This window comes from Pelobates fuscus, chromosome 9 (genome assembly GCF_036172605.1).
Source record: "Pelobates fuscus isolate aPelFus1 chromosome 9, aPelFus1.pri, whole genome shotgun sequence".
Lineage (NCBI taxonomy): Eukaryota > Metazoa > Chordata > Amphibia > Anura > Pelobatidae > Pelobates > Pelobates fuscus.
The window spans coordinates 91,963,207-91,988,444 of NC_086325.1; the positions used below are offsets into that span (position 1 = coordinate 91,963,207).

Below are 25,238 nucleotides of genomic sequence, written 5' to 3' on the forward strand. Positions count from 1 at the left end.
GGGTGCTGTGTGTGTGTGTGTGTGGGGGGGGTGCTGTGTGTGTGTGTGTGGGGGGGGTGCTGTGTGTGTGTGTGTGGGGGGGGGGTGCTGTGTGTGCTGTGTGGGGGGGGTGCTGTGTGTGTGTGGGGGGGGTGCTGTGTGTGCTGTGTGGGGGGGGTGCTGTGTGTGCTGTGTGGGGGGGGGGTGCTGTGTGTGCTGTGTGGGGGGGGGTGCTGTGTGTGCTGTGTGGGGGGGGGTGCTGTGTGTGCTGTGTGGGGGGGGGTGCTGTGTGTGCTGTGTGGGGGGGGGGTGCTGTGTGTGCTGTGTGGGGGGGGGGGTGCTGTGTGTGCTGTGTGGGGGGGGGTGCTGTGTGTGCTGTGTGGGGGGGGGTGCTGTGTGTGTGTGTGTGGGGGGGGGTGCTGTGTGTTTGGGGGGGTGCTGTGTGTGTGTGTGTGTGTGTGTGTAGGGGGGGGTGCTGTGTGTGCTGTGTGGGGGGGGGGTGCTGTGTGTGTGTGTGGGGGGGGGGTGCTGTGTGTTTGGGGGGGTGCTGTGTGTGTGTGTGTGTGTGTGTGTGTGTAGGGGGGGGTGCTGTGTGTGTGGGGGGGTGCTGTGTGTGTGTGTGTGGGGGGGGGTGCTGTGTGTGTGTGGGGGGGGTGCTGTGTGTGTGTGTGGGGGGGGTGCTGTGTGTGTGTGGGGGGGGGTGCTGTGTGTGTGTGGGGGGGGGTGCTGTGTGTGTGTGTGTGGGGGGGTGCTGTGTGTGGGTGGGGGGGTGCTGTGTGTGTGGGTGGGGGGGTGCTGTGTGGGTGGGGGGGTGCTGTGTGTGTGTGTGGGTGGGGGGGTGCTGTGTGTGTGGGTGGGGGGGTGCTGTGTGGGTGGGGGGGTGCTGTGTGGGGGGGTGGGGGGGTGCTGTGTGTGGGTGGGGGGGTGCTGTGTGTGGGTGGGGGGGTGCTGTGTGTGTGTGTGTGGGGGGGTGCTGTGTGTGTGTGTGTGGGGGGGTGCTGTGTGTGTGTGTGTGTGTGGGTGGGGGGGTGCTGTGTGTGTGGGTGGGGGGGTGCTGTGTGTGTGGGTGGGGGGTGCTGTGTGTGTGTGTTGGTGGGGGGTGCTGTGTGTGTGTGTGGGGGTGGGGGGTGCTGTGTGTGTGTGGGGGTGGGGGGTGCTGTGTGTGTGGGGGTGGGGGGTGCTGTGTGTGTGTGGGTGGGGGGTGCTGTGTGTGTGTGTGGGTGGGGGGGTGCTGTGTGTGGGTGGGGGGGTGCTGTGTGTGGGTGGGGGGGTGCTGTGTGTGTGTGTGTGGGTGGGGGGGTGCTGTGTGTGTGTGGGTGGGGGGGTGCTGTGGGTGGGGGGTGCTGTGTGTGTGTGTGTGTGAGTGGGGGGTGGGGGGGTGCTGTGTGTGGGGTGGGGGGGGTGCTGTGTGTGTGGGGGGGGCTGCTGTGTGTGGGGTGGGGGGGTGCTGTGTGTGTGTGGGGGGGGCTGCTGTGTGTGTGGTGGGGGGGTGATGTGTGTGGGGGGGGTAGGGGTACTGCTGGGGGGGAGGGTGTCAGTATCCTTCCCCTCCCTCCCTATTTTTTTTATACAGACTTCAAATAACTAAGTATTAATGGTTCAGAGAATTGTTTTAAGATGCATGCACTTTTTTTGCCCTGTCCTGCTTCTCATATGGCCTGAAGCCATATCCTTCCTTTGGTATCTCTAATGCTTGGCACTCTGGGGACCTGGGCAGTCCAGCTCAATATAGTCTGAATATGTTTTAATCTAAACCACAAAATCAGGAATCAAGTCTACAAAAACTCACACGGGGCTGAGAGGATGGAACTGTGCTCCAAAACAATAGCTGGAAGCATGGCATCATGGTGAAGTGTCAAGCCAACCATTGTCTGACAGAGTGACTTCCACTTCTTCCCCTCCCTAAAACAACTCCCAAATAAACAAAGATGACAGCAACTGCTAACAGCCAGCGCTCATAACCTTCTGAGGGGCAAATACTTCCTTCCCCTTTATTCAGGGGACAGACCAGCAAGGTTCTAAATTTCTTGTGGAATCACAAAATGTATGCTTTTTCGAAGAAATGGGACGGCACACACTGTACTCCAATAGCAAAATCCTGTGACTGACTGTGAAGGCTACATACTCTATTCACATGGTTCACAAAGTGAAGGATATGTGGGCACTCAAAGGTTAAATCCAAATGAAGACTTTAATAGGAACAGAGGTAACGTTTCGTCTCTCAACCCTTGAGAGAGGCTTTGACTAAGAAAAGATTGCCTTTGTCCTTTTGAAAGTCTCTTTTTGGATTTAAGTTTGTGCGCCTGAATATCCTTCACTTTGTGCAAAAAATGTGTGCTTATTAAATCATAAAGTTCATGGACCAGAATGCACTGCAGTATTGCTACCTGATGGTACATTCAAAGTATACTAAACGTCATATGCAATAAAGCATATTCTGATTTATTGATTGCTTTTTTCTTTAACTCACAGGTTAAATCAAACCTTTTAAAAAAATAAATAAAAAAAGAGAAAAAATGTAGCCAGAACATCCTGCTGCTGTGTATTAAATAGACCTTTGTATTATGTTGTAATACATTCACTAATATACCAATGCTCCTATAGGACTTGATATACAGGGAATGCAGAACTATTAGGCAAATGAGTATTTTGACCACATCATCCTCTTTATGCATGTTGTCTTACTCCAAGCTGTATAGGCTCGAAAGCCTACTACCAATTAAGCATATTAGGTGATGTGCATCTCTGTAATGAGAAGGGGTGTGGTCTAATGACATCAACACCCTATATCAGGTGTGCATAATTATTAGGCAACTTCCTTTCCTTTGGCAAAATGGGTCAAAAGAAGGACTTGACAGGCTCAGAAAAGTCAAAAATAGTGAGATATCTTGCAGAGGGATGCAGCACTCTTAAAATTGCAAAGCTTCTGAAGCGTGATCATTGAACAATCAAGCGTTTCATTCAAAATAGTCAACAGGGTCGCAAGAAGCGTGTGGAAAAACCAAGGCGCAAAATAACTGCCCATGAACTGAGAAAAGTCAAGCGTGCAGCTGCCAAGATGCCACTTGCCACCAGTTTGGCCCTATTTCAGAGCTGCATCACTGGAGTGCCCAAAAGCACAAGGTGTGCAATACTCAGAGACATGGCCAAGGTAAGAAAGGCTGAAAGACGACCACCACTGAACAAGACACACAAGCTGAAACGTCAAGACTGGGCCAAGAAATATCTCAAGACTGATTTTTGTAAGGTTTTATGGACTGATGAAATGAGAGTGAGTCTTGATGGGCCAGATGGATGGGCCCGTGGCTGGATTGGTAAAGGGCAGAGAGCTCCAGTCCGACTCAGACGCCAGCAAGGTGGAGGTGGAGTACTGGTTTGGGCTGGTATCATCAAAGATGAGCTTGTGGGGCCTTTTCGGGTTGAGGATGGAGTCAAGCTCAACTCCCAGTCCTACTGACAGTTTCTGGAAGACACCTTCTTCAAGCAGTGGTACAGGAAGAAGTCTGCATCCTTCAAGAAAAACATGATTTTCATGCAGGACAATGCTCCATCACACGCGTCCAAGTACTCCACAGCGTGGCTGGCAAGAAAGGGTATAAAAGAAGAAAATCTAATGACATGGCCTCCTTGTTCACCTGATCTGAACCCCATTGAGAACCTGTGGTCCATCATCAAATGTGAGATTTACAAGGAGGGAAAACAGTACACCTCTCTGAACAGTGTCTGGGAGGCTGTGGTTGCTTCTGCACGCAATGTTGATGGTGAACAGATCAAAACACTGACAGAATCCATGGATGGCAGGCTTTTGAGTGTCCTTGCAAAGAAAGGTGGCTATATTGGTCACTGATTTGTTTTTGTTATGTTTTTAAATGTCAGAAATGTATATTTGTGAATGTTGAGATGTTATATTGGTTTCACTGGTAAAAATAAATAATTGAAATGGGTATATATTTGTTTTTTGTTAAGTTGCCTAATAATTATGCACAGTAATAGTCACCTGCACACACAGATATCCCCCTAAAATAGCTATAACTAAAAACAAACTAAAAACTACTTCCAAAAATATTCAGCTTTGATATTGAGTTTTTTGGGTTCATTGAGAACATGGTTGTTGTTCAATAATAAAATTAATCCTCAAAAATACAACTTGCCTAATAATTCTGCACTCCCTGTATATGACATAATTCAGGTTATACAAATTGCTTTAAGGCACCACTTAAGGCTCTACTGCTGGCACTTTGGGCTGCTGACCCCACTGTTCTAGTGTCCTGCTCCCATCTACCCCACTTGTAATTCCTTGTTGTTGTGCATCCCTGTCACTGTATCTCGTTCCAGGGCACAACCTGCTATCTGCTTGTCATTGTCAATCAAATTTTTACATTTTTTTTTATTGTTTTCTTGCAGATTCTCAGTTTCCTGTGGACATTTCATGCGTGAAGAGAGACCATCGCTTCTTGGACCAGGACTCGCTCAAATCGCTCTGCAGGTACTTAACAAATTTCAGATCTTTCTCTGACCCCCATGTTATGGATGGACACTGTTTTTATGTCTGAATTACAGCCATGACGCAAACCATCCACAGAGTGAGCACTTATGTAATGGGCAAAATAGCTTTAATAGCGCTGATGCCTTTTCAATGAGTTGCCTCATTAAAATGTAAAAGAATAAAATGCCAAGAAAGTGTAGGCAACGCAGGACAATGGGTCTTATGTGCAGGGTGATCTGGTACAAGACACACAGATCTTTCTTTGAGCTGGTAAAACAGTGGGAGGCTTTCAGAATCCAATATGTGACCGAGGGAAGAAAAGGCACTTTGTGAAAGAAAAATTTTTTTGGGGGAGAATTAAAATTGTACTTTTAAACTTTTCTTTGTAATGTTTCTCTGTCGTGTGTAAATGCGTGCTTTTTGACTGTGGAGGATTAGTAATGCCTCTCCAGCACGGAGTAGGGTATTGGCTAAAGGGCACTGGTGGCCTATGTGTACCCTGGAGAGAACAGTGCGATCTCTGGACAAAACGTAAATCTTCTTTTGTTAAGCTACGTGGTTATTTGGCTCTGGTTAGTGGAAATCTAGAGTTTGCTGGAAATAAAATGTCATGCCCAGGTACCTTTCAGTTACCATGTGCTTTTCAGAGATTTTACTCCTTTCCTCATTTAAAGGGGAAATGCTGATTTCTTGATCAAACATGGCAGCTTTTACTCATGGGTTAGCTCCTCCCCTCACAGCTGAAAGGACAGGAAATAGAACTCTGAAATTGATCTAGATCCATTTCCCCCCCCCCTGGTTTGATATAATTTCCTAAATCTTAAATATAAGTTTAAAAGAAAAGGAGCATCTCATGGCACAATAAAAAGTTACATGAACACATTTGTTATTTACGTTTTCTCCATTGCTGCACTGGGCTCAATACGGGTGCCCCCCTCACTGGCTGAAGTAGTCTTGATCTCCGCCAATCCAATGCTTTCCCATAGGAAAGCGTTGGGAGGCTATTGCTCATGCCCAACAAAACTGAGCTGCGCCAATCAACCTCTATTAATAGAGATGCATTGAATCAGTCCATCTCTGAGGGGAGTGTTCAGCGTTTCCATACAGAGTGTGGAAACACTGAACATAGGTCCTTCAAAGCTTGCAGGACCTCACCCAGGAGGTAACCTTAGTGGCTGTCTAAGTGAAGGCCACTGTGCAGCAATGTGAACACTATCTTTTCCATGAAAAGGCAGCCTTTTACATTGCAGAGCCTGCATGGATAGGCCATAGACACCAGAACCACTGCATTTATTGTTATAGGTGATTTACAATATTCTATTTAATAGTAGTTATCCCAGAAAAGTGACTCCTCCTTTCCGCCCCATCCCCATGTCTCCAATCATTTCATTGTATTTTTTCCCTGATTGTTTTTTTTTCTTTTTTTTGTCTTTCTTTATTTTGCATGCTACATGTGTGTTTCCTACCCTTATTCCCCCATGGTCCCAATTATTAGGCTGTAATAGCACATAAAATCTGCTTCTCTGGTATGATGAAAGAACTTCCATTCTGTTGTCTATTTTTGCTATGAGTATTCTGTCCCTAGACGTGTTTCCTGTAGAAGTGAACCAGACAATGTCCATAGTTCTATAGTCCCTGTGTTGGGATTTGTGGATTTTCTTACTGTGTTCAGGTTGGCATATTTTATAACTCGTGCTTGCCCTGCTGTTGCTTTCCTGGAAGTTGTTGTGTATAATTTATCTGACTCTTTGTGTACTAAAAATACCCCATGATGCCAGTTCATACTGTTGCACTGTGTACCTGCTATTCCCATTAGTAGTTTGTGGGACATGTAAATAATTTATCTATGACCATGTTGAATTCCAAAAGACCCTACAAGCAATCTGGGAGTTACGGTATTTATAAAGCAGAGTTCTGGGGAAACCCGACTACAAATGGAGCAGTAGTTATGAAAACCAGGAGATGTTCCTCTTTATTGCTCTTCTTTTAGAACGTTGTCCTAAAATTGTAGCTTATACATGCTACTATGTTGCATTTGTTGGTTGCTTTATCTGTTGGGAGACTGCTAAAACGGCACTATCATGCCGAACTTACCTTTCTTTAATCGATATCTCTTCTCTCCCTCTCTCAGGATCTGTTCTTCATTTCTTCCTGTCTGCTCTAGTTTTCTTTAAAACATAAGACAAAGTAGGGACTACTTTTCCTACACCTGGCAATCCCTGAATGCCTGACCAGCAGAGGAGCAAAGTGTGCTCAGGGGTGGGGGCCAGAGGGAGGACAATAGGTCCCCCCCCATCATTATTTAGGTACCCTACCCGCCTCGCAGGTGTGGAGGGGGACAGGGCGGTGGGGGACACTAAGGCTACTTTGTCTTATGGAGGTTTCCTATGCCTGACCAGCGGAGGAGCAAAGTGTGCTTCATTTCCGGTTGTCAGAGCAATTTTCCCACAATTCTCACCTTTCCTCCGTGTTCCAGCGAAGCCTCCTTTCACTTTTCCAGAACGCTCTGTCACTTAGACAGAACGCTGGCGAAACTACCGAATGAGAACCGTTTCTCCATTCGTGTTAGGACACAATTCGGGACTTTGTTCGTATCTCATCGTAACAAAAGTTGGGTTATTTGTAAGTATTGTGACCATTGGTTTTTGTTTTAAATGGTTTTTATTTTTGTGAACAGTGCGTATAGTCAAGTACTTTACATTTATGACTGTGTATGCCTACGTAGAGGCTTAGCTCAGATGGAAAAGCGTTGTATGACGGTGAGCCGTCCAGTGCAACAGGTCTAATCAACAGTTACAATATAACAGTAACAAAGCGGTAACAAAGTGAACTCTGTACAGTTAACAATCATATGTTGGCTGATGACAATGCTGTGGAAGTTAGTAGTAAAAGCTCTTTGAGCATAGGTTGCGCGAGAGCATGTGTTCTCTCAGCCCCCTCTAGTGAGCAACACAGGTAGAGTCAGGTACTTGTATTCTGAAACTTGCCATTGTATAAGAGCCTTATAGGTGATCATTATATAAACAAAATGAGAAACGTTTGTCTTGTGTGTGTCTGTGTGTGTGCCTTAATCATACGTAGCATAGTTGTCGTAGAGTTCGGTTCCGATTCCAGTATCTGGGCGGCTATGTGAGTCCAAGTTATGTCGTGTTTGTGGGTGTGAGGGTCTGGGATTTGGGAAAGGGGATGGGTCGAGAAACATAGTGAAGTAGGGAGGCAAGGCATGTGGGGGGGGGGGGGGCTGGAAGAGATAGTGGCATCAGGGCGTGCGGGCGTCCCTGCCGCCTCGCCTATCTGTATCCCCATTCTCCGCCCCCGACCGCCCCGCCCCGTCCGCATCACCGGTGGCCGGCTCTCCTTGGTTCCTTGTCTGCTCCTCCCTAAAGTCTGATGTAGTCAAAAGGGCTACGAAGTCGTCTGAGGTGACATATTTCATCCAGTAGAACCACCTCTTCGTGTACCTTTCCTTTGTCGCTGCTGTGGTTGTCTTCAAGTCTTCATATTTCCGGGTGTCCTCCACCTCTTCCACCCATCGTCGGAGTGGGGGGGTGCGTGGTTGTTTCCAAAAGATAGGGACTGTTGTTTTCGCTGCATTGAGGAGCCTGGGTATCACTGATCGTTTATATACCTGCATGGGCATCGTCGTGTGGTGCAGCAAGAAGGGGGCCGGCGTCATTGGGAGGCATTCCTCCGTAGTTTCGGTGATCACTCGTCCCACCGTTTCCCAGAATGGTCTAATGAGAGTGCAGTCCCACCAGAGGTGTAAGAACGTCCCGGCCTCTCTTCCACATCTCCAGCATGTGTCTGATTTTGAGCTGTCTCTGGTGTGAATGTCTGCTGGAGTGACGTACCACCTCGTGAATATTTTATATGAGGTTTCCTGGAGCCTCGCTGAGCCGGGGGTCTTCTGGATGAGTGCAATTATTTTATCCCAGTCTGTGTCTGTGAGTGGCTCCTCAAGGTCCTCTTCCCATCTCCTAATGCATGGCGGTGCCAGGAGGTACCGTCCGGTTGCCAGCGAGGTGTATATTTGAGAGATCGCCCTGGGGGGCGGTGTGTCCGTTCTGCATAGGGTTTCGAACTCCGTACATTCCCGTATAAGGCTCGGTTGTTGGGGGATTGAGCGTGTGTAGCGCCGTAGTTGTTCACGCGCCATAGTGTGCAATAGGGTATGTCTTTGGTCCGGAAATAGGGTGGTTATTGGGTGTATTGCGCCCGTGGATGTTAGCACATCTCCTATCCGAGGCAGCGCATTATTGAGCCCTGATTGCAGGGTTGGGCCCATGTCCCCTGCTGGGAAATCCGGGTTACCTCTGAGGGGAAGTAGGGGACTCGGGTCCGTCGTAAGATAGAATTTGGGCCCTGTCTGGTGCCAGATCCTGAGTGTGGTCTTCACAAACGGGTTCACGTGTTGTACGTGTCGGCTAGCTTCCTTAGTGAGCCAGGGTAGGGCTCGCAGGTCGCAGTTAGTGCTGTCCTCTTCCAGTTGGATCCATGGTTTTCCTTGCGGCTTGGTTGACCAGTTAATGATCCTTGTGAGGTGGGTTGCGATGTAATACTTCTTGAAATCAGGGAGGGCTAGGCCCCCTTTGAGTTTCGGGAGAGTCAATTGGGAGTGGGCTATTCGGGGGGTTTTGCCTTTCCAGATGAAGTGCCTGACTGCCGCTTGGATGGATGTGAAGAAGCTGTTTGGTGCCGCGACTGGTACGGTTTGGAAAACAAATAAGAATTTTGGGAGAAGAGTCATCTTCACCGCGTTGATGCGGCCAGTCCAGGATATGTAGTATGTGTTCCAGGCCTGTAATTCTGCCTGCGCAGTCTGAAGGAGCGGCAGGAAATTGTGTGAGTACAGGTCTGCCGGGTTCTGCGTGAGCCACACCCCTAGGTATCGCATCTTGGTGGTGCACCAGCGGAAGGGAAAGCGGCGCCTGAGAGTCTGCGCTTGGGTGTGTCCAACGTTGAGGTTTAACATTTCTGATTTGGTATAATTGATACGTAGGTTGGAGACGTTGCCGTATGTTTCGAATTCCGTCATGATCTTTCGCAGTGTCGTAGCCGGGTGTTGTACGATGAAGAGGAGGTCGTCCGCATAGGCCAGGACTTTGTGGTGTGAGCGACCAATGCTGAGTCCGCGTATCTCCTCGTTGCTTCTGATGTTGTTAAGGAATGGCTCCAGGGTTAGCGCGAAGAGCAGGGGAGATAGGGGGCAGCCTTGACGTGTTCCATTGCGTATTCGGAATGGGTCCGTGAGGGCCCCATTGATGCGGAGTCTCGCCGTCGGGTCACTGTATAGCGTCTGAACCCATTGTATGTATTTGGGGCCGATGCCTAGGCCGCGTAGGGTTTCGAAGAGGAATTCCCAGTTGACCCTATCGAAAGCCTTTTCGGCGTCCGTGGAGAGGATTAGGGTCTGCTGTTTGGATCGCGTGGCTATGGAGATCAGGTTCAGTGCCCGTATGGTGTTATCTCTAACCTCTCTCCCTGGGATGAACCCTGTTTGATCTGGGTGGACCAGGTCCGGAAGCAAAGGCGCCAGGCGGCCAGCCAGCACGCTTGCCAGGAGCTTGACGTCCACATCCAGGACTGAGATCGGGCGGTAGCTAGCACATGATGTCGGGTCCTTACCCTCTTTTGGGAGGAGGGTGATGTTCGCCGCCGTGAATTGGGTTGAGGGGGTTGCCCCATCCAAGATCGAGTTTAGAGCCGAGTGTAATTTCGGTAGGAGATCCGGCATGAATGTTTTATAGTACAGCAGAGGCAGTCCGTCTGGCCCCGGTGCCTTCCCCGTCTTGGCCTTTCTGAGTGCATAGGTCAGCTCCTCCACGGTGATAGGGGCCTCCAGCTCGTCCCGTTCTGGGGCTGCTATTTGTTTCAATCCTGCTGTGTCAAGGTATGCGCGGATGGCCTCCCCCTTGTGAGGCGTCGCATAGGCCTGTGTGTCTGGTTTCAGATTATAGAGGTCCTCGTAGTATTGGGTGAACGCTGCTGAGATCTGGTTGGGTAGGTGGCATATCTGTCCCGTGGCATTCCGAATCTTGGGTATATACAGGTGGTTCCTGCGTTTCTTTAGTAGCGTTGCCAGGAGTCTCCCACATCTGTTTCCATGTTCATATATCCGGTGTTTGAAGTGTTGGTAGGATCGTTGGATTGTTCGGTTCAAGTGTTCGGTGAGGTGGGTGCGCTTGAGAAGGAGGTCTCGATAGGTCGATGGGTTCAGTGTACGCTTATGATGACATTCCAGTTCTGCAATGTCCTTATTGAGGTCTGTTATCGTCTGGTTGTATGCCTTTTTCATCTCCGAGCATCGCGCAATGAAGTGTCCCCGGAGTACCGCTTTATGTGCCTCCCAGCATAGCAGGGGCGACACGTCTTCTGTTTCATTTAAAAGAAAGTAGTCTTGGATAGTTTGTTTAGTCTCGGTAACCAGGTTAGGGTCTTTGAGGATTGATTCATTGAGCCGCCAAGACACCTGACGGGGTCGGAACAGGGGTGACTTGATTCGTATGCGGATGGGGTTATGGTCCGACCACGTCATGGGCAGGATTTCCGATTCCACTAGAAGAGGCAGGTTGTGATACTGTAGGAGGAAGTAATCGAGCCTGGTGTAGGTGGCGTGCGTCGTGGAGTAGAACGTATAGTCCCTCGCGGTGGGGTGCAGCGCTCTCCAGCAGTCTGTAAGTTGGTGATGGTGCAGCAGTTGTACCGTCCGTGAATGTCTATTGGGTGTCCGCTGTGCTGGGTTTGCTGTGGAGTCCTGATGATGGAGCGGAAGATTAAGATCTCCTCCTATGATCAGGGTGCCGTCCGCGAATCCCATCAGGGTCTTCAGTGCCGAGCGGAGGAATCCGAATTGGTTGGTATTGGGCGCGTATAGAGTCGCGAAGGTGTATGCCCGATCCTGGATGGTCCCCTTCGTAAAGATGTATCTGCCGTGGGGGCATCTAAGCGTGTCCTTTTCGACGAACGGGATCCTTCTGGAAAACAGGATGCCCACGCCCAGTGTGCGGCGGTGTGGATTGTTGCTGAAGAGTCCTAGTGGGTAGTTATGGTCTCGCAGGGATGGTGTTCGGTTCTCTTGAAAGTGTGTCTCTTGTAAGAAGGCCACCGATGCGCGGTATCTTTTCAGGTCCCGCAAGAGTCGTGATCGCTTCTCTCGAATATTGAGGCCCCGAACATTGTATGATAGGATGTTCAGGTCCTCCTCAACGTAGGGAGCGTCACCTATAGCCGGCGCGGCCCTCCGGGGCATCTTTGGCGGGCGGTATATGGGGGGGAGACCGGGGGGGAGGGTAAGAGGGGGGGTGAGGAGAGGGGGGGTGAGGAGAGGGGGGGTGAGGAGAGGGGGGGTGAGGAGAGGGGGGGTGAGGAGAGGGGGGGTGAGGAGAGGGGGGGTGAGGAGAGGGGGGGTGAGGAGAGGGGGGGTGAGGAGAGGGGGGGTGAGGAGAGGGGGGGTGAGGAGAGGGGGGGTGAGGAGAGGGAGAGAGAGGGTGAGGAGAGAGAGAGAGAGGGTGAGGAGAGAGAGAGAGAGAGAGGGTGAGGAGAGAGAGAGAGAGAGAGAGAGGGTGAGGAGAGAGAGAGAGAGAGAGAGAGGGTGAGGAGAGAGAGAGAGAGAGAGAGAGGGTGAGGAGAGAGAGAGAGAGAGAGAGGGTGAGGAGAGAGAGAGAGAGAGAGAGGGTGAGGAGAGAGAGAGAGAGAGAGAGGGTGAGGAGAGAGAGAGAGAGGGTGAGGAGAGAGAGAAGAACACAACCCAAGGGGAGGGGGGGGGGCGGAATGAGGTGTGTGTGAGCGTGTGTCTGTGTTGTGGTCTCCAAGGGACCTTAGGTATTGTTGGGTCGGTGGACTGAAGTCCCGGTGGTAAGGTCCGTGGACCCAGAAAGTCTGGTGTCCGGGGCTACTCCTGGACGGGGGTACTCTACTCAGTTGAGGGTACCTTTTAGTCCTAACCCTTCGGGGTATGCGGGTATCCCCCGTTTGCCACCGGCTGACGGGAGGGATTGTCCAAGCCGTGCCTCAGTGGCGCCGGGGGGTAGCCGTCTGTCCGGCCGTCAATGACAGGGATCGGTGTCTGTCAGGTAATGTGAGAGTGCGGCCCGTGTAGGCCCTACTTCTATCTGGGTAAGCTACCCCTGTGAGTGCATGTAGTGGGGCAGGTCTCGGTTTGCCTGTGTGTGGGTAGCCTAGTGTTTCATGTCGCCCCTTGATCTGAGCACAGGTTGTGGGTTCTGCGTATCGTGCGGTGCCAGTGCGTGTGTGAGTAGTCTGCGAGGTATGTCGGGGTAGGGTGCTTGTTGTCTTGCGGGTATCGAGGTTGCCCTCCCAAGCATGGGTGGGTCTGTGACCTGGGTGGTCCTATTTTCGTGCAGGTGTGTGCGTTATGCAGTAGCAGTATGTGGGTGTGACCTGGGCGTCACTGATTGCTCCTGAGCAGATGTGTCTGTATTGAACTCTTACAGTCGTTCCCATGCCCTGTGGGCAGTACTTCCCCCCCCCCCCCCCACCTCCCCCCTATATGTCCGACCTGGGTGCCTTTATGGATATGTCTGCATACAGGTGCCCGTGATGTCCCACCTCCAGCAATTCCCTCCTCTAGCGGGTGTCCTTTCTCCCCCCCCTCCGCTTTGTATCCTTCATTGTTTCTTACCTCCCCCCACCCCCCCCTACTCTCTTCCATCCCCCCACCCTCCATTCTGTGGGTCTTGCTCCTTATCCCCCTCCCCGCCCGTCTCATCCGCCTTCTCGTCTGCCATTGCCCCCCTCCCTCCTCCCCCCCCCTAATCTCCCAGGCGTATGTTTGTCGCATCCTTGCCCGTTTCCTGTTGCCCTCCCTCCGTGTGTCCCAGTGTCCGTAAAGTGATGTGCAGATGATGGGCCATGTGGCCTATTACCTCGCGGTGGGGAACCAGAATGACTATGCGACTGTGTGACACCCTCCCTCCCCCCATTGTCCTGCATTGTCCTGCATTGTCCATACAGATAGGCCATATTTGGGCGGCCAACTACGCCAATGACTTCGATGGTATCAGAGCACCCTACGGTGGTCGCTGCTGGTCTGAATTGTAGTCGTCCTGTTCGCGGTAGCACAAGTTGCTCTGTGTGAATGTCCCAGGTCTCAGGACCCCATGTGTAGCAATGTCCCGGTCTCCCATACGACCCCCTCCCCAAGTGGAGGATACACCCCTCCTGTTATGTGCGTGTGGTCAGTGGCCCCTGGTGTTTAATAAAGTACTCACGGGCGTGCTGGATAGATGTGTTAGCGGTTCGTCCCCTCCCAGCATGTCCATGTGTCGCTGTTGCATCCTCTATTCCTCTGATCTCGTCGGATCTTGGTGCCACGGACGGTTGCGTTGGGGCCTATCTCCGCCCTGGCCTCTGCCCATAGGTGGTGGTGGCGGGCCCGTCGCTTGTTGTAGAAAATGGGGGTCCAGCCAGTTCGGTACCTGGGTCTGTGGGAGCCCCAGGGAGCGCTGGAACACCGGTACGTCCACCGGGGCCCTGATGACATGGATGTTTGGGCCTCTGCGGGCGGATAAGGAGAAGGGGTATCCCCATCTGTATGGGATACCCGCCGCTTGGAGTGCCACGGTGACCGGTCTGAGAGCCTTCCTAGCTTGCAGGGTGTAACGCGATAGGTCTTGGTAGATGGATATTTGCTGATTGTCAACGCGGATTGTACCCATGCGGCGCGCATTGCGCAGTATATCTTCCTTGAAGGCGAAGTTGTCTAAACAGCAAACAATATCTCGTGGCTGTTCGCCAGTAGCAGGTGGCGCGCGCAGGGCACGGTGGGCTCTGACCAGGCCTAATCTGTTGATTTGTTGGCCTCCCAGGGTATTGCTGAAGATTGTGCGCAGAATTTCAGGTATATTCTCCCCTGGGCCCTCTTCTCTCACTCCCCTCACACGGAGGTTTAGCCTGCGCCCCCTGTTATCTAGGTCATCCACCCAGGTGGTTAGATGGGCCAGGCTGGCTTCACAGCCCTGTATGGTGTTGCGTGTTGTTGCTATGTCTGACCTTATTGCTCTGGTGTCAGCTTCATTCACTGTGAGGCGTGCATCCATGCCAGCTACATCTGCCTTCACCTGTGTCAGCTCCTCACGGATCGCTTTGCAGAGGCGGTCGGAGAGTGCCTCCAGGTCTGCCTTGGTGAGTAGATTGGGCAGTAGGGCGCGCAGATCCCCATCCAGCGTCCCCCGTGATGCAGGTGAAGCCGATGGGGCCGGGGAGAATTCCGCGGGAGTCTCGGGCGGGGAGCCCGTCGTCTCACTTAGGGCCTCCATTTCCGGCTGGGAGGTGAGGTCCCTCGGGGTGGTGAGGTAGGACCGGATGGTCTGCTCGGTCCTGGACCCCGATTGTTTAGGGGTACCCTGTGGTTCAGTGGGCTTCTTTGTGCGCCCCATCGCGGGATGTAATGTGCGGGGTATGCCTATTGTAGCCGTGTATTGCTTCGGGCCTCGAGGAGCTTCTCTCTCACGCGGCCATACTTGTCGGCAGCCGGACACGCCCCCCGTGACCATTGGTTTTTGAAAGTGGAGGCCAAAAGTTGTGCAGAAGCCTTTTTATGCCAATTCTTCCTATAAATGCACTGTAAAATCTGTTAGATCTTTAGTAATTGCAGATAATAAAACTAGTGCATTTTCACTTCAATTTTTATTTTTTGGGGGCTCTACCTTTTTTGTGTAGACTTATTATTTAAAAAGTAAGTTGAATTAAAAAGCTTGCGCTATTCATTTTTGATGAGGATAAAATAACTTCAGCCTAACGCTTTGATCCAGCAGCAGGGTATGGTGACATTTAATGCAAATCCTCTTTGATTTGGAAACAAGGATTTCCTTCCTGGGCAGAATGTGGGCTTAACCCTTCCACGGGCAGGTAATACACCCAGGAGCTCTGCTGCTTAGCTGAAAGGAATAGTGTCACATTATACCAAGTGTTAAAGGTTTCTCTGCTTTTACTAATCCTTAGATCAAATGTCGACACAGGTTGTCCTGGAGATTTAACACTCCATCTGCTTATTAAAATAGGCCAGAAACCGCACAAGAATTGTTATATTGATGTTGAATGCAGTTTGCAATGCAACGTTTTTAAAGCTGTTTTGGCAACAAAGTGGTTAAACAAATTTTCAACTCTGTGCTTACTTATGATGTGGAGATAAAACGGAGGCATGTAGCCAACACTACAAGCATAGTTTGTAGCCAGGAAAATGCACGACTTGTCCTCTGTTTCCCCTTGAATGATAGATATCCACTTTTTATTTTTGTCCCCTCTCCTCCCCCCCAAATCTGAAAATTGTACTTAAAGTTTGCCTCCTACCTATTTGTTTGCAGGCGGCTAATGACACTTAATTCATGTGCTCCTATGAAGTTGGACGTTCATTTTCAGAGAAAACGGGTGAGTTCTCCCTGGAATAAGGGTAAATATTTGTTGGAGAAATGTTACAATTTAATGTTCTGAACAAAGAACACGTCTGTCTTAGAAATCTATAGTAGAAAGCGATTCAGGAGATCTGCCTTGTCCATAGCTGTACTTCCTGTTAATCACTCACAGGGTTCCCCTAAACTGCTCAATGTGTAACATTTTAATCTATTCCCAGCTCACAAAGAATGTTTAAAACCATTTATTGCTAGTGTGTGCAGCTAAAATACGCTTTATATGTACACCAAGCACAGGGCTGCTTTGTGGCACCATTGGACCAATGCAAACATAATGGTTTGCGTGTCTTTGGCCTAATACCAGTAGATTTGAGCAAATTTAGCATACAGTTCAAAAGATTCAACCACATAATTTGATTCCTTCTGTGTTTATATAGAACAGTGTCTGTTGCACCATAGGTGTTTGCAGAACCTTCCCCCTCATTCTTGTTCCTCCTCCTATTCTATATATAATGTATGAACCTTCTCACCTTTGTTTATCCCACCTCATACTTCTCATCATTTCAAATGGACAAAAGGGGGACACTGGGTGGGGATGTGGCCAGGGGTGGGCTGTTCTAAACACTTTTTTTTTTTTTAAGTGACTTTTATAAATAACAATTTATAGATCTAAAGTGTAAATCAGTCTGTTTAAATAATATACATTGATTTTCTTCTATATTACAAACACATTTATGTAGTGAGGATTCTCAGGAACTCAAAGTGAATTTCACATTTAGGGCCAAAATCTTAAACTAGAATCTTGAATTCCATGTAAATGTATAATCTACTCCAACAATTTTTGAATGAGATGTATCTGACTCACCTTCAAACCACCATTCTAGCGTGGAGTAAACAAATATAAACTTTCAAATCGGAAGAAAGAAAAACGTAATAGGCTTTAAAACCAAAATAAAACTACCATTACGTGAAGACATTCGGAATTCAAGAATTTGTACACTTACAAACACAAAGGGCCTTCAAGGACCTCATCTTTGGAGAAAAAAAATCAGGTCCATATCATGGAAATGACTGAGGAAGTCCCAAGGAGCCACTTATTACATTGTGCCATATAAAAATAGTAGCAGGATAATGGTGTAATATTTTAAATATTGCCCTTGATTACTTGGTGGATTCGCTTGCAAATAATCTAGGATTGCTAAATATAAAATATAGAACATGAGAGGACGTTTGCCCCTCTGATAGTAGTCCTGAGAGATTTCCCAATGTAGAAAAAGTTAAAATTAAACCAGATGGCTTCTCTTTGCAAGCTCTTGTGTTCGACACAATATTAATATGCATTTTTTTCACTTTTCCAACTTTTGTCATTTGGTTTACTCGGTGTAAAGTATGTTGTCTGTCCTTTCCCCCCCTTAGTTATATTAATACGATTACTTGCGTTACTTGTGTATTGTCAGTTCATTCAAAATATATTGACTCTTATAACTCTAATGTTCCTTCAATTTCAATTTAGAATGAAGTTGACTCTGATGAAGATGACCAGTGTGCAATTAGTGATCGCTGGGCTTTCCAGAGAGACCAAGGTCGATGGTCTCGTCTGGACTCTGTGGAGCTCCTTTCACCAACAGTTGCAGGACCGCCTACCATAAAGAGTACATCTAGTCGTGACAGCATCCTGACAGACCTTAGCACAGAACTGGAGGCCACCTCTCTGCAGAGTGCAGGAAGCAGCAGAGGGGTCTTGGATATTATCATTACTCCACCTCCAGATATGCCTTTGTCCAGCTCACCAACTGCATCTAAGCCATATAGGAGCATTAGTGACCAATCTCTGGCATGTAATCATACTAGTCTGAAGGAGAAGACAAAGAAAAGGATGACCAAAGGCTTCCTGAAGAGGATGGAGTCACTGCGCAGGAGAAATAAAGGCAAAAGTCGAAAAAGACTGCCAGGATTAGATACTACAACTGATCTGGATGACTCTGAGAGAGACAATATGAACTTTCCAAATGAGTGCGACGATGGTGACATTCCAGTGTTTGAGAAAGATTTCCTTCACCCCGGTTACAGGACTAAAAGTGCATCCAGCGACAGCATTAGAAAGACTCATCTGGATGGACGATGTAGTGTGGATTATTTGGGCAACTTTGTAATGGATGAGAAAGAAGCTTTAAGGAACAGACCTCCTCAAAAGTCAGATCGTCTTGTTTGCATCCCAACTGACCATAAACCTGGTACCTTCCCCAGGTCTCTTTCTATTGAAAGTTTATATTCTGGAACCCGTGTGCCCTTGGAGGCATGGAAAATGGGCAGCAAATCCTTGGGACAGTCTGTATGTAGCAGTATGGATTCTCAAGACCTGGAAGGAAGGCAGAGAAGAAGTTCCTTTAGTTCTATGGGAAGCCGTTCAAGTATCTATGACAATGTACCATCTTCACTGGCAGACAGTGGGGACCTTCTTGATTTGGAAGGTAGTCCTGACCTGTTTGGGCATCTGGATGATGTTCTGAATCACGTACGAGGTCTTCAGCGCATGGTAGAGCTTTGGTCAAGAACTGTATGTCCAGAGCTTGATGAGGGTACAGACTCTGGGGGTGAACAAGTTGGGCATGTAGCCTATGAACAGAGATCTATGTCTGATGTTGGCACTTCAGCCAGTGACTTTGACAGCACAGGAAATTCTCTCAATGATACAGAGGATACAGAGATGAGAGAAAGGAGGGACTCTGGGGTCGGGGCCTCATTAACTCGGCCATGCAGGTTAGTCAGAAATGCATTCATCATTTTGTAAGAAAAAAAAGTAGCTGTAGAACACTACCTTGCAGATATCTTTGAAATAATGTTAAATTATTGGACACTCACATTTGCAGTAAAAGGATTAAGCGTGCATCCTAACTATTGATTTAATGGAATATATATAGTGCAGTGTACAATTGCATACTCACTTTATTAATAGGCAAATCTTTTTGTATATAATATTTAATAGTAGAGTTTTACTACCCTAGGAGGAACACAAACCAAGTTGAGCCTGTACTGAATAGGTCTGGAGAGGAGAAAGTACAAAAAACATGTTGGGTTGGTTCAGAATGGGTCTAGAGAAGAAAACAAACCTATACTATGTTTTGCATTATCCAATATACGCCAGGGGTTCAGAAACCAAAAAAATACACATACCTGGTGTGGTTGGTATAGAAAAGGTGCAGAACGTACACAAACCAGGCTAAGTGAGTACACAAGCCAGGTTAAGCTATTGCATAACAGATCTGGAGAACAGAAACTGTTCTTAGGACCATGCAGTACAAGTTTACCTGGTTTGTACAGAGTTCACACAAACCAGGTTGGGCCAGTCCAGAATAAACCTGAGGAGCAGAACAAAGCATGTACCAGGTTGGGGTGGTCTGTAATAGGTCTGGAGAACAAGCTGTCAAAGAGGAAGGCCTACAAAACCACTATTTAAATAAAAGTGCATAATGAGCAACTATGACTTTCAATATTGTTTTTACTTATCTTTTATTCAATAAATGTGCATTTCTAAGGTGTAAAAATATACAATAACATTGACACTGTTGTATTACCGTATATATTCTGGAGTTCTTCCATCTTGGCTCCCCGTAAAACAAATATAAATACTACACTTGGCAACTGTCAGTCAGCAGAATAGGAGAATCAAGAACAATGTTCTGATTTCTTCTCCTCCAATACAATGTGTGCCCTGGTAGTACTCACACTGAATTAGATTGTGATCATCTTTAAGGACCGCGTACTAGGTACGTCCGACAAAAACGGTCCTTAGGGACCACGGACGTACTAGGTAAAATAGGCAAATAGATTACTTACCCGATCGCCCCCATTTCCCCGCCGGCGATTGGTGTTGCTCCCGGTCTGGGGGGACTACCTGACAGCCCAGACAGTCCCACCCCTGCAAATTAGGTCCCCTGCGTCCATAGTGCTGCATGCAGAGGGACTGCCTGAACTAACAGGCAGTCTCCCTGCATCTGTAATATATAAAAAAAAATTGTGTTTTTTAAAAAGTGTGTGTAAAAATAATTTTAAAAAAATTATTTATATAATATAATTTGTATTCTAACTGTATTTTGATATTATATATTAATATCAAAATACACTTAGAAATTATATGTGTGTGTATATATGTATTAAGGCATTTTGGCCTGTAATTGTGGGAGGGGCGTATGACACACCTCTTACCTACTTAAGGGACACCCCTTACCTGGCTCCATACCGTTCGAGGTCAGCGCTGCATGAGGATCCACTTCCGGTTCTCGTACGGCGCCATCTTGGTTTTCAGAAACCCACAAGTTTCTTCACGTGTAGCTGTGTCCAGGAATCCTCTTGAAGGTCTTTTCCGCCCGTCCAGCTCCTCATGACTCCGGTCTTCGTCGAAGATAACGTCCCAGGGACTTCAAAATCATAAGTCCGACGCCCGGTTTAGTCCCACGGCGTTCCGCTTTCAAACGGGTCCTCAGTTTACGGCTTTCCGGCCAGGTCAAAAATCACACGTTATCTCTCATTTCGGTTTAAACTTTTCGTGCCATAATCCTTTTGGTATGTTCTACCATATGGTACGTATGGTTTCCTGAACACAATTTTGTTTCATTTTGTTTTCGCTTCATTGTACCGTAAGCTCTCATTTCATGCTGCTTTCCGTTCGGTTGTTACAAATATCTTTCATCTAGGTCGGTCAAACTTTTGACGAATGACACTGTTACTTTCTATTCATTCTAATCATGCTTTCCGCAGTTTTTGCTCAGTTATGCACGTATTCGTTCACATCTGTCATACTGCTAGAACCCTGTTCTGTGTTATATTAAACCAAATTCTGTTCATTTACTTTTCCTAGGTACTGTCATTAATTCATTTAAATCAGCTATACTTTCTACACTTTTTAAGTTCCTATCTTGTTAAATATTTTTCTCTTGTGTATTGTTTTAGATTATAGTGATTTTAAATTACTAAATTATAGATATTTCATGTATATTACAATAAGGGTTAGCCTACGATTATGGCTTATTTCTAAGGTTTTATGGTGATCATGCTTTTATTACAACCATGTACATCACGATTACATGGCACTTACAAACTCAGGCCATTTCTTGGCATACTCAGTCGACGTAACACAAGTATACAAGAACACGGTCATATCTTTCACAAGACATCCGGGTTGAATCACACGTTCTGGTTCAACCATTCATACGTCACGTTTGCAACAACTTTTTTGTTTCTGCATACTGTCATTTCACATCAACCTCATCCACAGCATTCCTTTTTATGCCATGGCACATATATATTCTATACATGATCATCCCATCCCTCCCTGCATCATTGAATACTCCAAACCCTAGCATTTTCCAGATCAGTTAGTGGCATGCATATCATCCGGTCACCCTCTATAGACACACAATACACGACCAAGCCCTCACTGCCAGGTATCACTCAGCTTACCGCTTATCACCAAGCATGGGCCAGTCATGTCACTATCATACTCATAGTCTTTTACACCTCCCACACATACTGGTAGAAGCCCTAATCCTAGCCTATACAGACTACACAGGTCTCACAGGATCCATTCTCACTCTCACATTTTGTTTTTACCCTTTTAGGTTTATCCAGTTTTATCATACCTGTCAAATCTCAAAACTTTATACATACTACCAGGTACGTAAGCCTGCTCACGTTGTAGTTCACATACATTTCATTCCCCCTAGGCCAAAGAGTACTGGCAAGTTAGGGGTATAGGCCCAAATAGGTACCTTCCTTCTTGGCATTCTGCCTATCGTTTAGTGGTCCGCGAGGCCAACACCCCCGCCTCAACGTTTCGGAGGCAAACGTTAATCGCGCCACATGTGAGTTAGCCGCCTTGCAATATTATAGAGAGGGCCTCACCTGTCACTCCCTTCCCCTGTTCTCTGTTACCATCACCGAGAGGCCTATGATTCCTGCCACTACGATGGGTGGCCTCAATAACCCCTCGCGCCAATTCATAGACAGAGCCTCTCATAGCCACTTGGCAACGCCCAGGGCCTCACCTGTCACCAAACAAGATACATTTTTAGCCTGCCAGTACCACCCCTGGGTTTCCATACACGAACTAAATATTTTGTCATTTAGTATGTCTCAAGAAGGGGTAGAGGATTTCTCCCTACCCGGGCACTCCGGCTAGAGCAAACACCCCATCACAGGGAGGAGAGGTGGCTAGTCCAGCATCTTTCAGGTCATGGACAATCCCTCGCATAACCAACAAACTCAGGAGACGGCAAATCCCATTCCCTGCAACAGCAAGGAAAGCGGAACTCTACAAGTTGCTGCATACCTCAACCGATAACATGGACGCTGGGGAAGGGACTAGCCAGTCTAACCCAGGAGATATACATGGTCTCATCCCTCATGGCGTCCATGAGCAAGGTCAATTCCAGGCTGGAGAAACTCGAATCGGTCACCACAGCCCTTACCATGGCTGGGCCGGCCGCTGTGACCCCTCCAGCACTGGTCGAGTCGCAATCAGTTTCTCCAGCCACCACCTCTGATGATCAAGAGGTTAACCCTGCCCATATGATACCTGAGCACCTCAAAAAAGATATCCTGGAAGGTAAAGATATCAACTTGGCTTCATTGCTGATTGCCTTCCAGGATGTGGTGGAACATAAGACTTACGCTTATGACGATATTTCTGTGGTGGTCAAATCTAAGGATGCCCGCTTAAATAGGAAACTGACTATCCCTGAATTTGTGTTGGCATTTGGCATTTATCGTGATGTTATTTGTGTAGTATATCCCCACAGACGTGAGGAGTTTGACTTGTATATGCACAAGCTGGTGGACCTGGGCAACAAATATGGTGGGTCAGCTTTCTATGATTACCATAGATCCTTTTCTGCTAAAGTGTCTGGCGCTTTCTCCCAGTATGGGACAAGGTCCGACTGGAGCAAGATTGATAGTCATTTTCTGCAGACAATTTGCAGGTCTAAGAATGCCGGCTTGTGCATACTGCTCCTCCATGGCTCATACGGCTAACTTCTGTCCAACCACTGCGAACGAATCTAACCCTCGCAGGGCACTAGTGCCTCTGGTTCTACAGAGAAAACACCCAAAGACAAACTGGGACGGCCTATCAAGTTTCTGGGCAAGTCCCAGATATGTAATAATTTTAATGTCGGATCATGTAATTACAGTGGATGTCGGTTATTGCATATAAGTTCTAAATGTTTCAGGGCACATGCTAAAACTATGTGTCCAAATAAAATGTATCCTAAACAATACTCAATGTCAATAAACATTTCTGTACTTACGACATTACTGTCACATCATCCATCTAGACATTTGGTAGACTTCATTATCTCGGGTCTATCAGAAGGATTCCACACAGGTCTCATACACATGCCTTCCGGAATCCTGGAATGTCCTAATTTACAATCCGCACAACAAAACCCTATAGCGGTGGACACACTCATAGCCAAGGAAGTGGCAGAGGGTTTCCTATTGGGGCCCTTCCAGTCCCCTCCTTTCACCACTTGGAGGACAAACCCCATCGGTATTGTCACGGGGACATCTTCCCACAAACAGAGACTTATCATCGATCTATCAGCACCACACACCACTGCCACTCCTAGTCTGAACTCCCTCATACCCTCTGAGGAATTTTCACTGCAATATTCCATCATAGATCACGCCATTACGGCTATCATGCAGGCAGGGGTCGGAGCATGGCTCAGTAATACCGATATCACAAATGCTTTCAAGCTACTGCCTATCCACCCTACACTGTGGCACCTGCATGCTATCAAGTGGGCCGGGAACTACTACTTTTTCTCACATTTAACTTTTGGTTCCAAAAGTAGTCCGGCCATTTTCGACGTATTCGCCGAAACCCTATGCTGGTTATTATTAAATATAGCCAGATGCCCCACAGTTATACATTATCTGGATGATTTCTTACTGGTTGAGGAGAATATTTCCCCTCCCACTAGCCTCAAAGAAACCATCAGTCTATTCGAACAGGTGGGTGTCCAAGTCTCCCCCACCAAGACTGAAGGACCAGATACCTTCATCACATTCCTGGGTATCATACTAGACTCAGCCACCATGCAAGCTAGACTGCCACGCACCAAGGTAGAAAACATTCTTACCAACATAGATCTCTACATACAACTCGGTACTTGCAACCGCAAAGAACTACAGTCTCTGCTTGGGTCACTGAATTTTGCCATGCGCATCATACCTCCAGGCCGGGCTTTCATCTCACGACTCCTTTACATGTTCCCACTTTTTAGACATGATGCACACAGGTTACCCCTGGATACCCAAGCCACGGCAGACCTACTTATGTGGAGAAACATTTTAACCACCTGGAATGGTAAAAAAGGTACCTCCCTAAATTGTCTGACTCCTCACCTACCATTTGGTTAGACGCGGCGTCTACCACAGGTTTTGCAGCAATTTTCGGGAACGAATGGCTTTGGGGCAGCTGGCCTTCAGAGGTTCAGGACCTGGAGGGTTTTCCACTACCTCAGCTCTGTTTGAGATACATCCCATCGTGGCGGCTGCCGTGGCATGGGGGCATTTATGGGCAGGTTCGTCAGTATGTTGCTACTCAGACAACCAAGCAACCTGTCACATTATAAACAAAGGACGATCCAAATCACTGACTATTATGAGATTCCTGAGGAAACTCACTTGGCTGGCTGCATGTCATAATTTCTTCTTGTTTTGTGTTCATGTTCCAGGTGTATGCAACACGGCTGCTGACAACTTGTCTCGCTTTAATTTCCAGGCTTTTCTGCAAATACTCCCGTCAGCCGCACTCACAGCCACGACCACTCCACTATTCCACCATCTAGTTAGGGACTAGACGCTATCATGCAACATAGCAGAACTTTGTCCCAATTAGCACTGTCTACCAATACCCGGAAAACTTACGACAGGGCTTTCATTTTATTTAAAAGATTCCTGTCGGAACACAACATCTTACAACCTTTCATCATGACATCCTTGTTGGGCTTTGCTTCTTTTTGCCACCTCAAACTATCATACAACACAATCAAACTATATCTGACAGGCATCCAACATCACATGCTAACTTTACAACCAAACAACTCAAGTTTCATGTCCTTCTACCAAATTAAGAACATCCTTAGGGGTATTCAGAGATCCGAACCCCCACGTACGGCCCAGAGACTACCTATAGATTTCCATGTTTTTAAAGACTTATCCAACTTACTAGATTTAAAACGCTTTGCCAACAACACAAATCTCGTCATTAAAACCTCTATATACGTAGCCTTTTATGGTTTCTTGAGACCAAAAGAATGTACCGCCATCAACACAACACAGTCCACTCACATCCTACTTCATTCACACTTAACAAAACACATGGACTACTATATCTTGAC

The 25,238-nt window shown here is 47.7% G+C and overlaps 1 protein-coding gene across 4 annotated transcripts in view; it reads left to right on the forward strand.

Moving 5' to 3' along the window:
* The window catches only part of STARD8 (StAR related lipid transfer domain containing 8), a 166,601-nt gene that overhangs the window by 124,956 nt on the left and 16,407 nt on the right, over window positions 1–25,238 (forward strand). For all 4 annotated transcript variants that reach the window (XM_063432169.1, XM_063432168.1, XM_063432171.1 and 1 more), the window contains 3 exons: window positions 4,384–4,465; window positions 15,790–15,853; window positions 17,348–18,594. In XM_063432169.1, coding sequence (XP_063288239.1) covers window positions 4,384–4,465; window positions 15,790–15,853; window positions 17,348–18,594 — 1,393 coding nt within the window. The remainder of the gene's footprint in view (window positions 1–4,383; window positions 4,466–15,789; window positions 15,854–17,347; window positions 18,595–25,238) is intronic.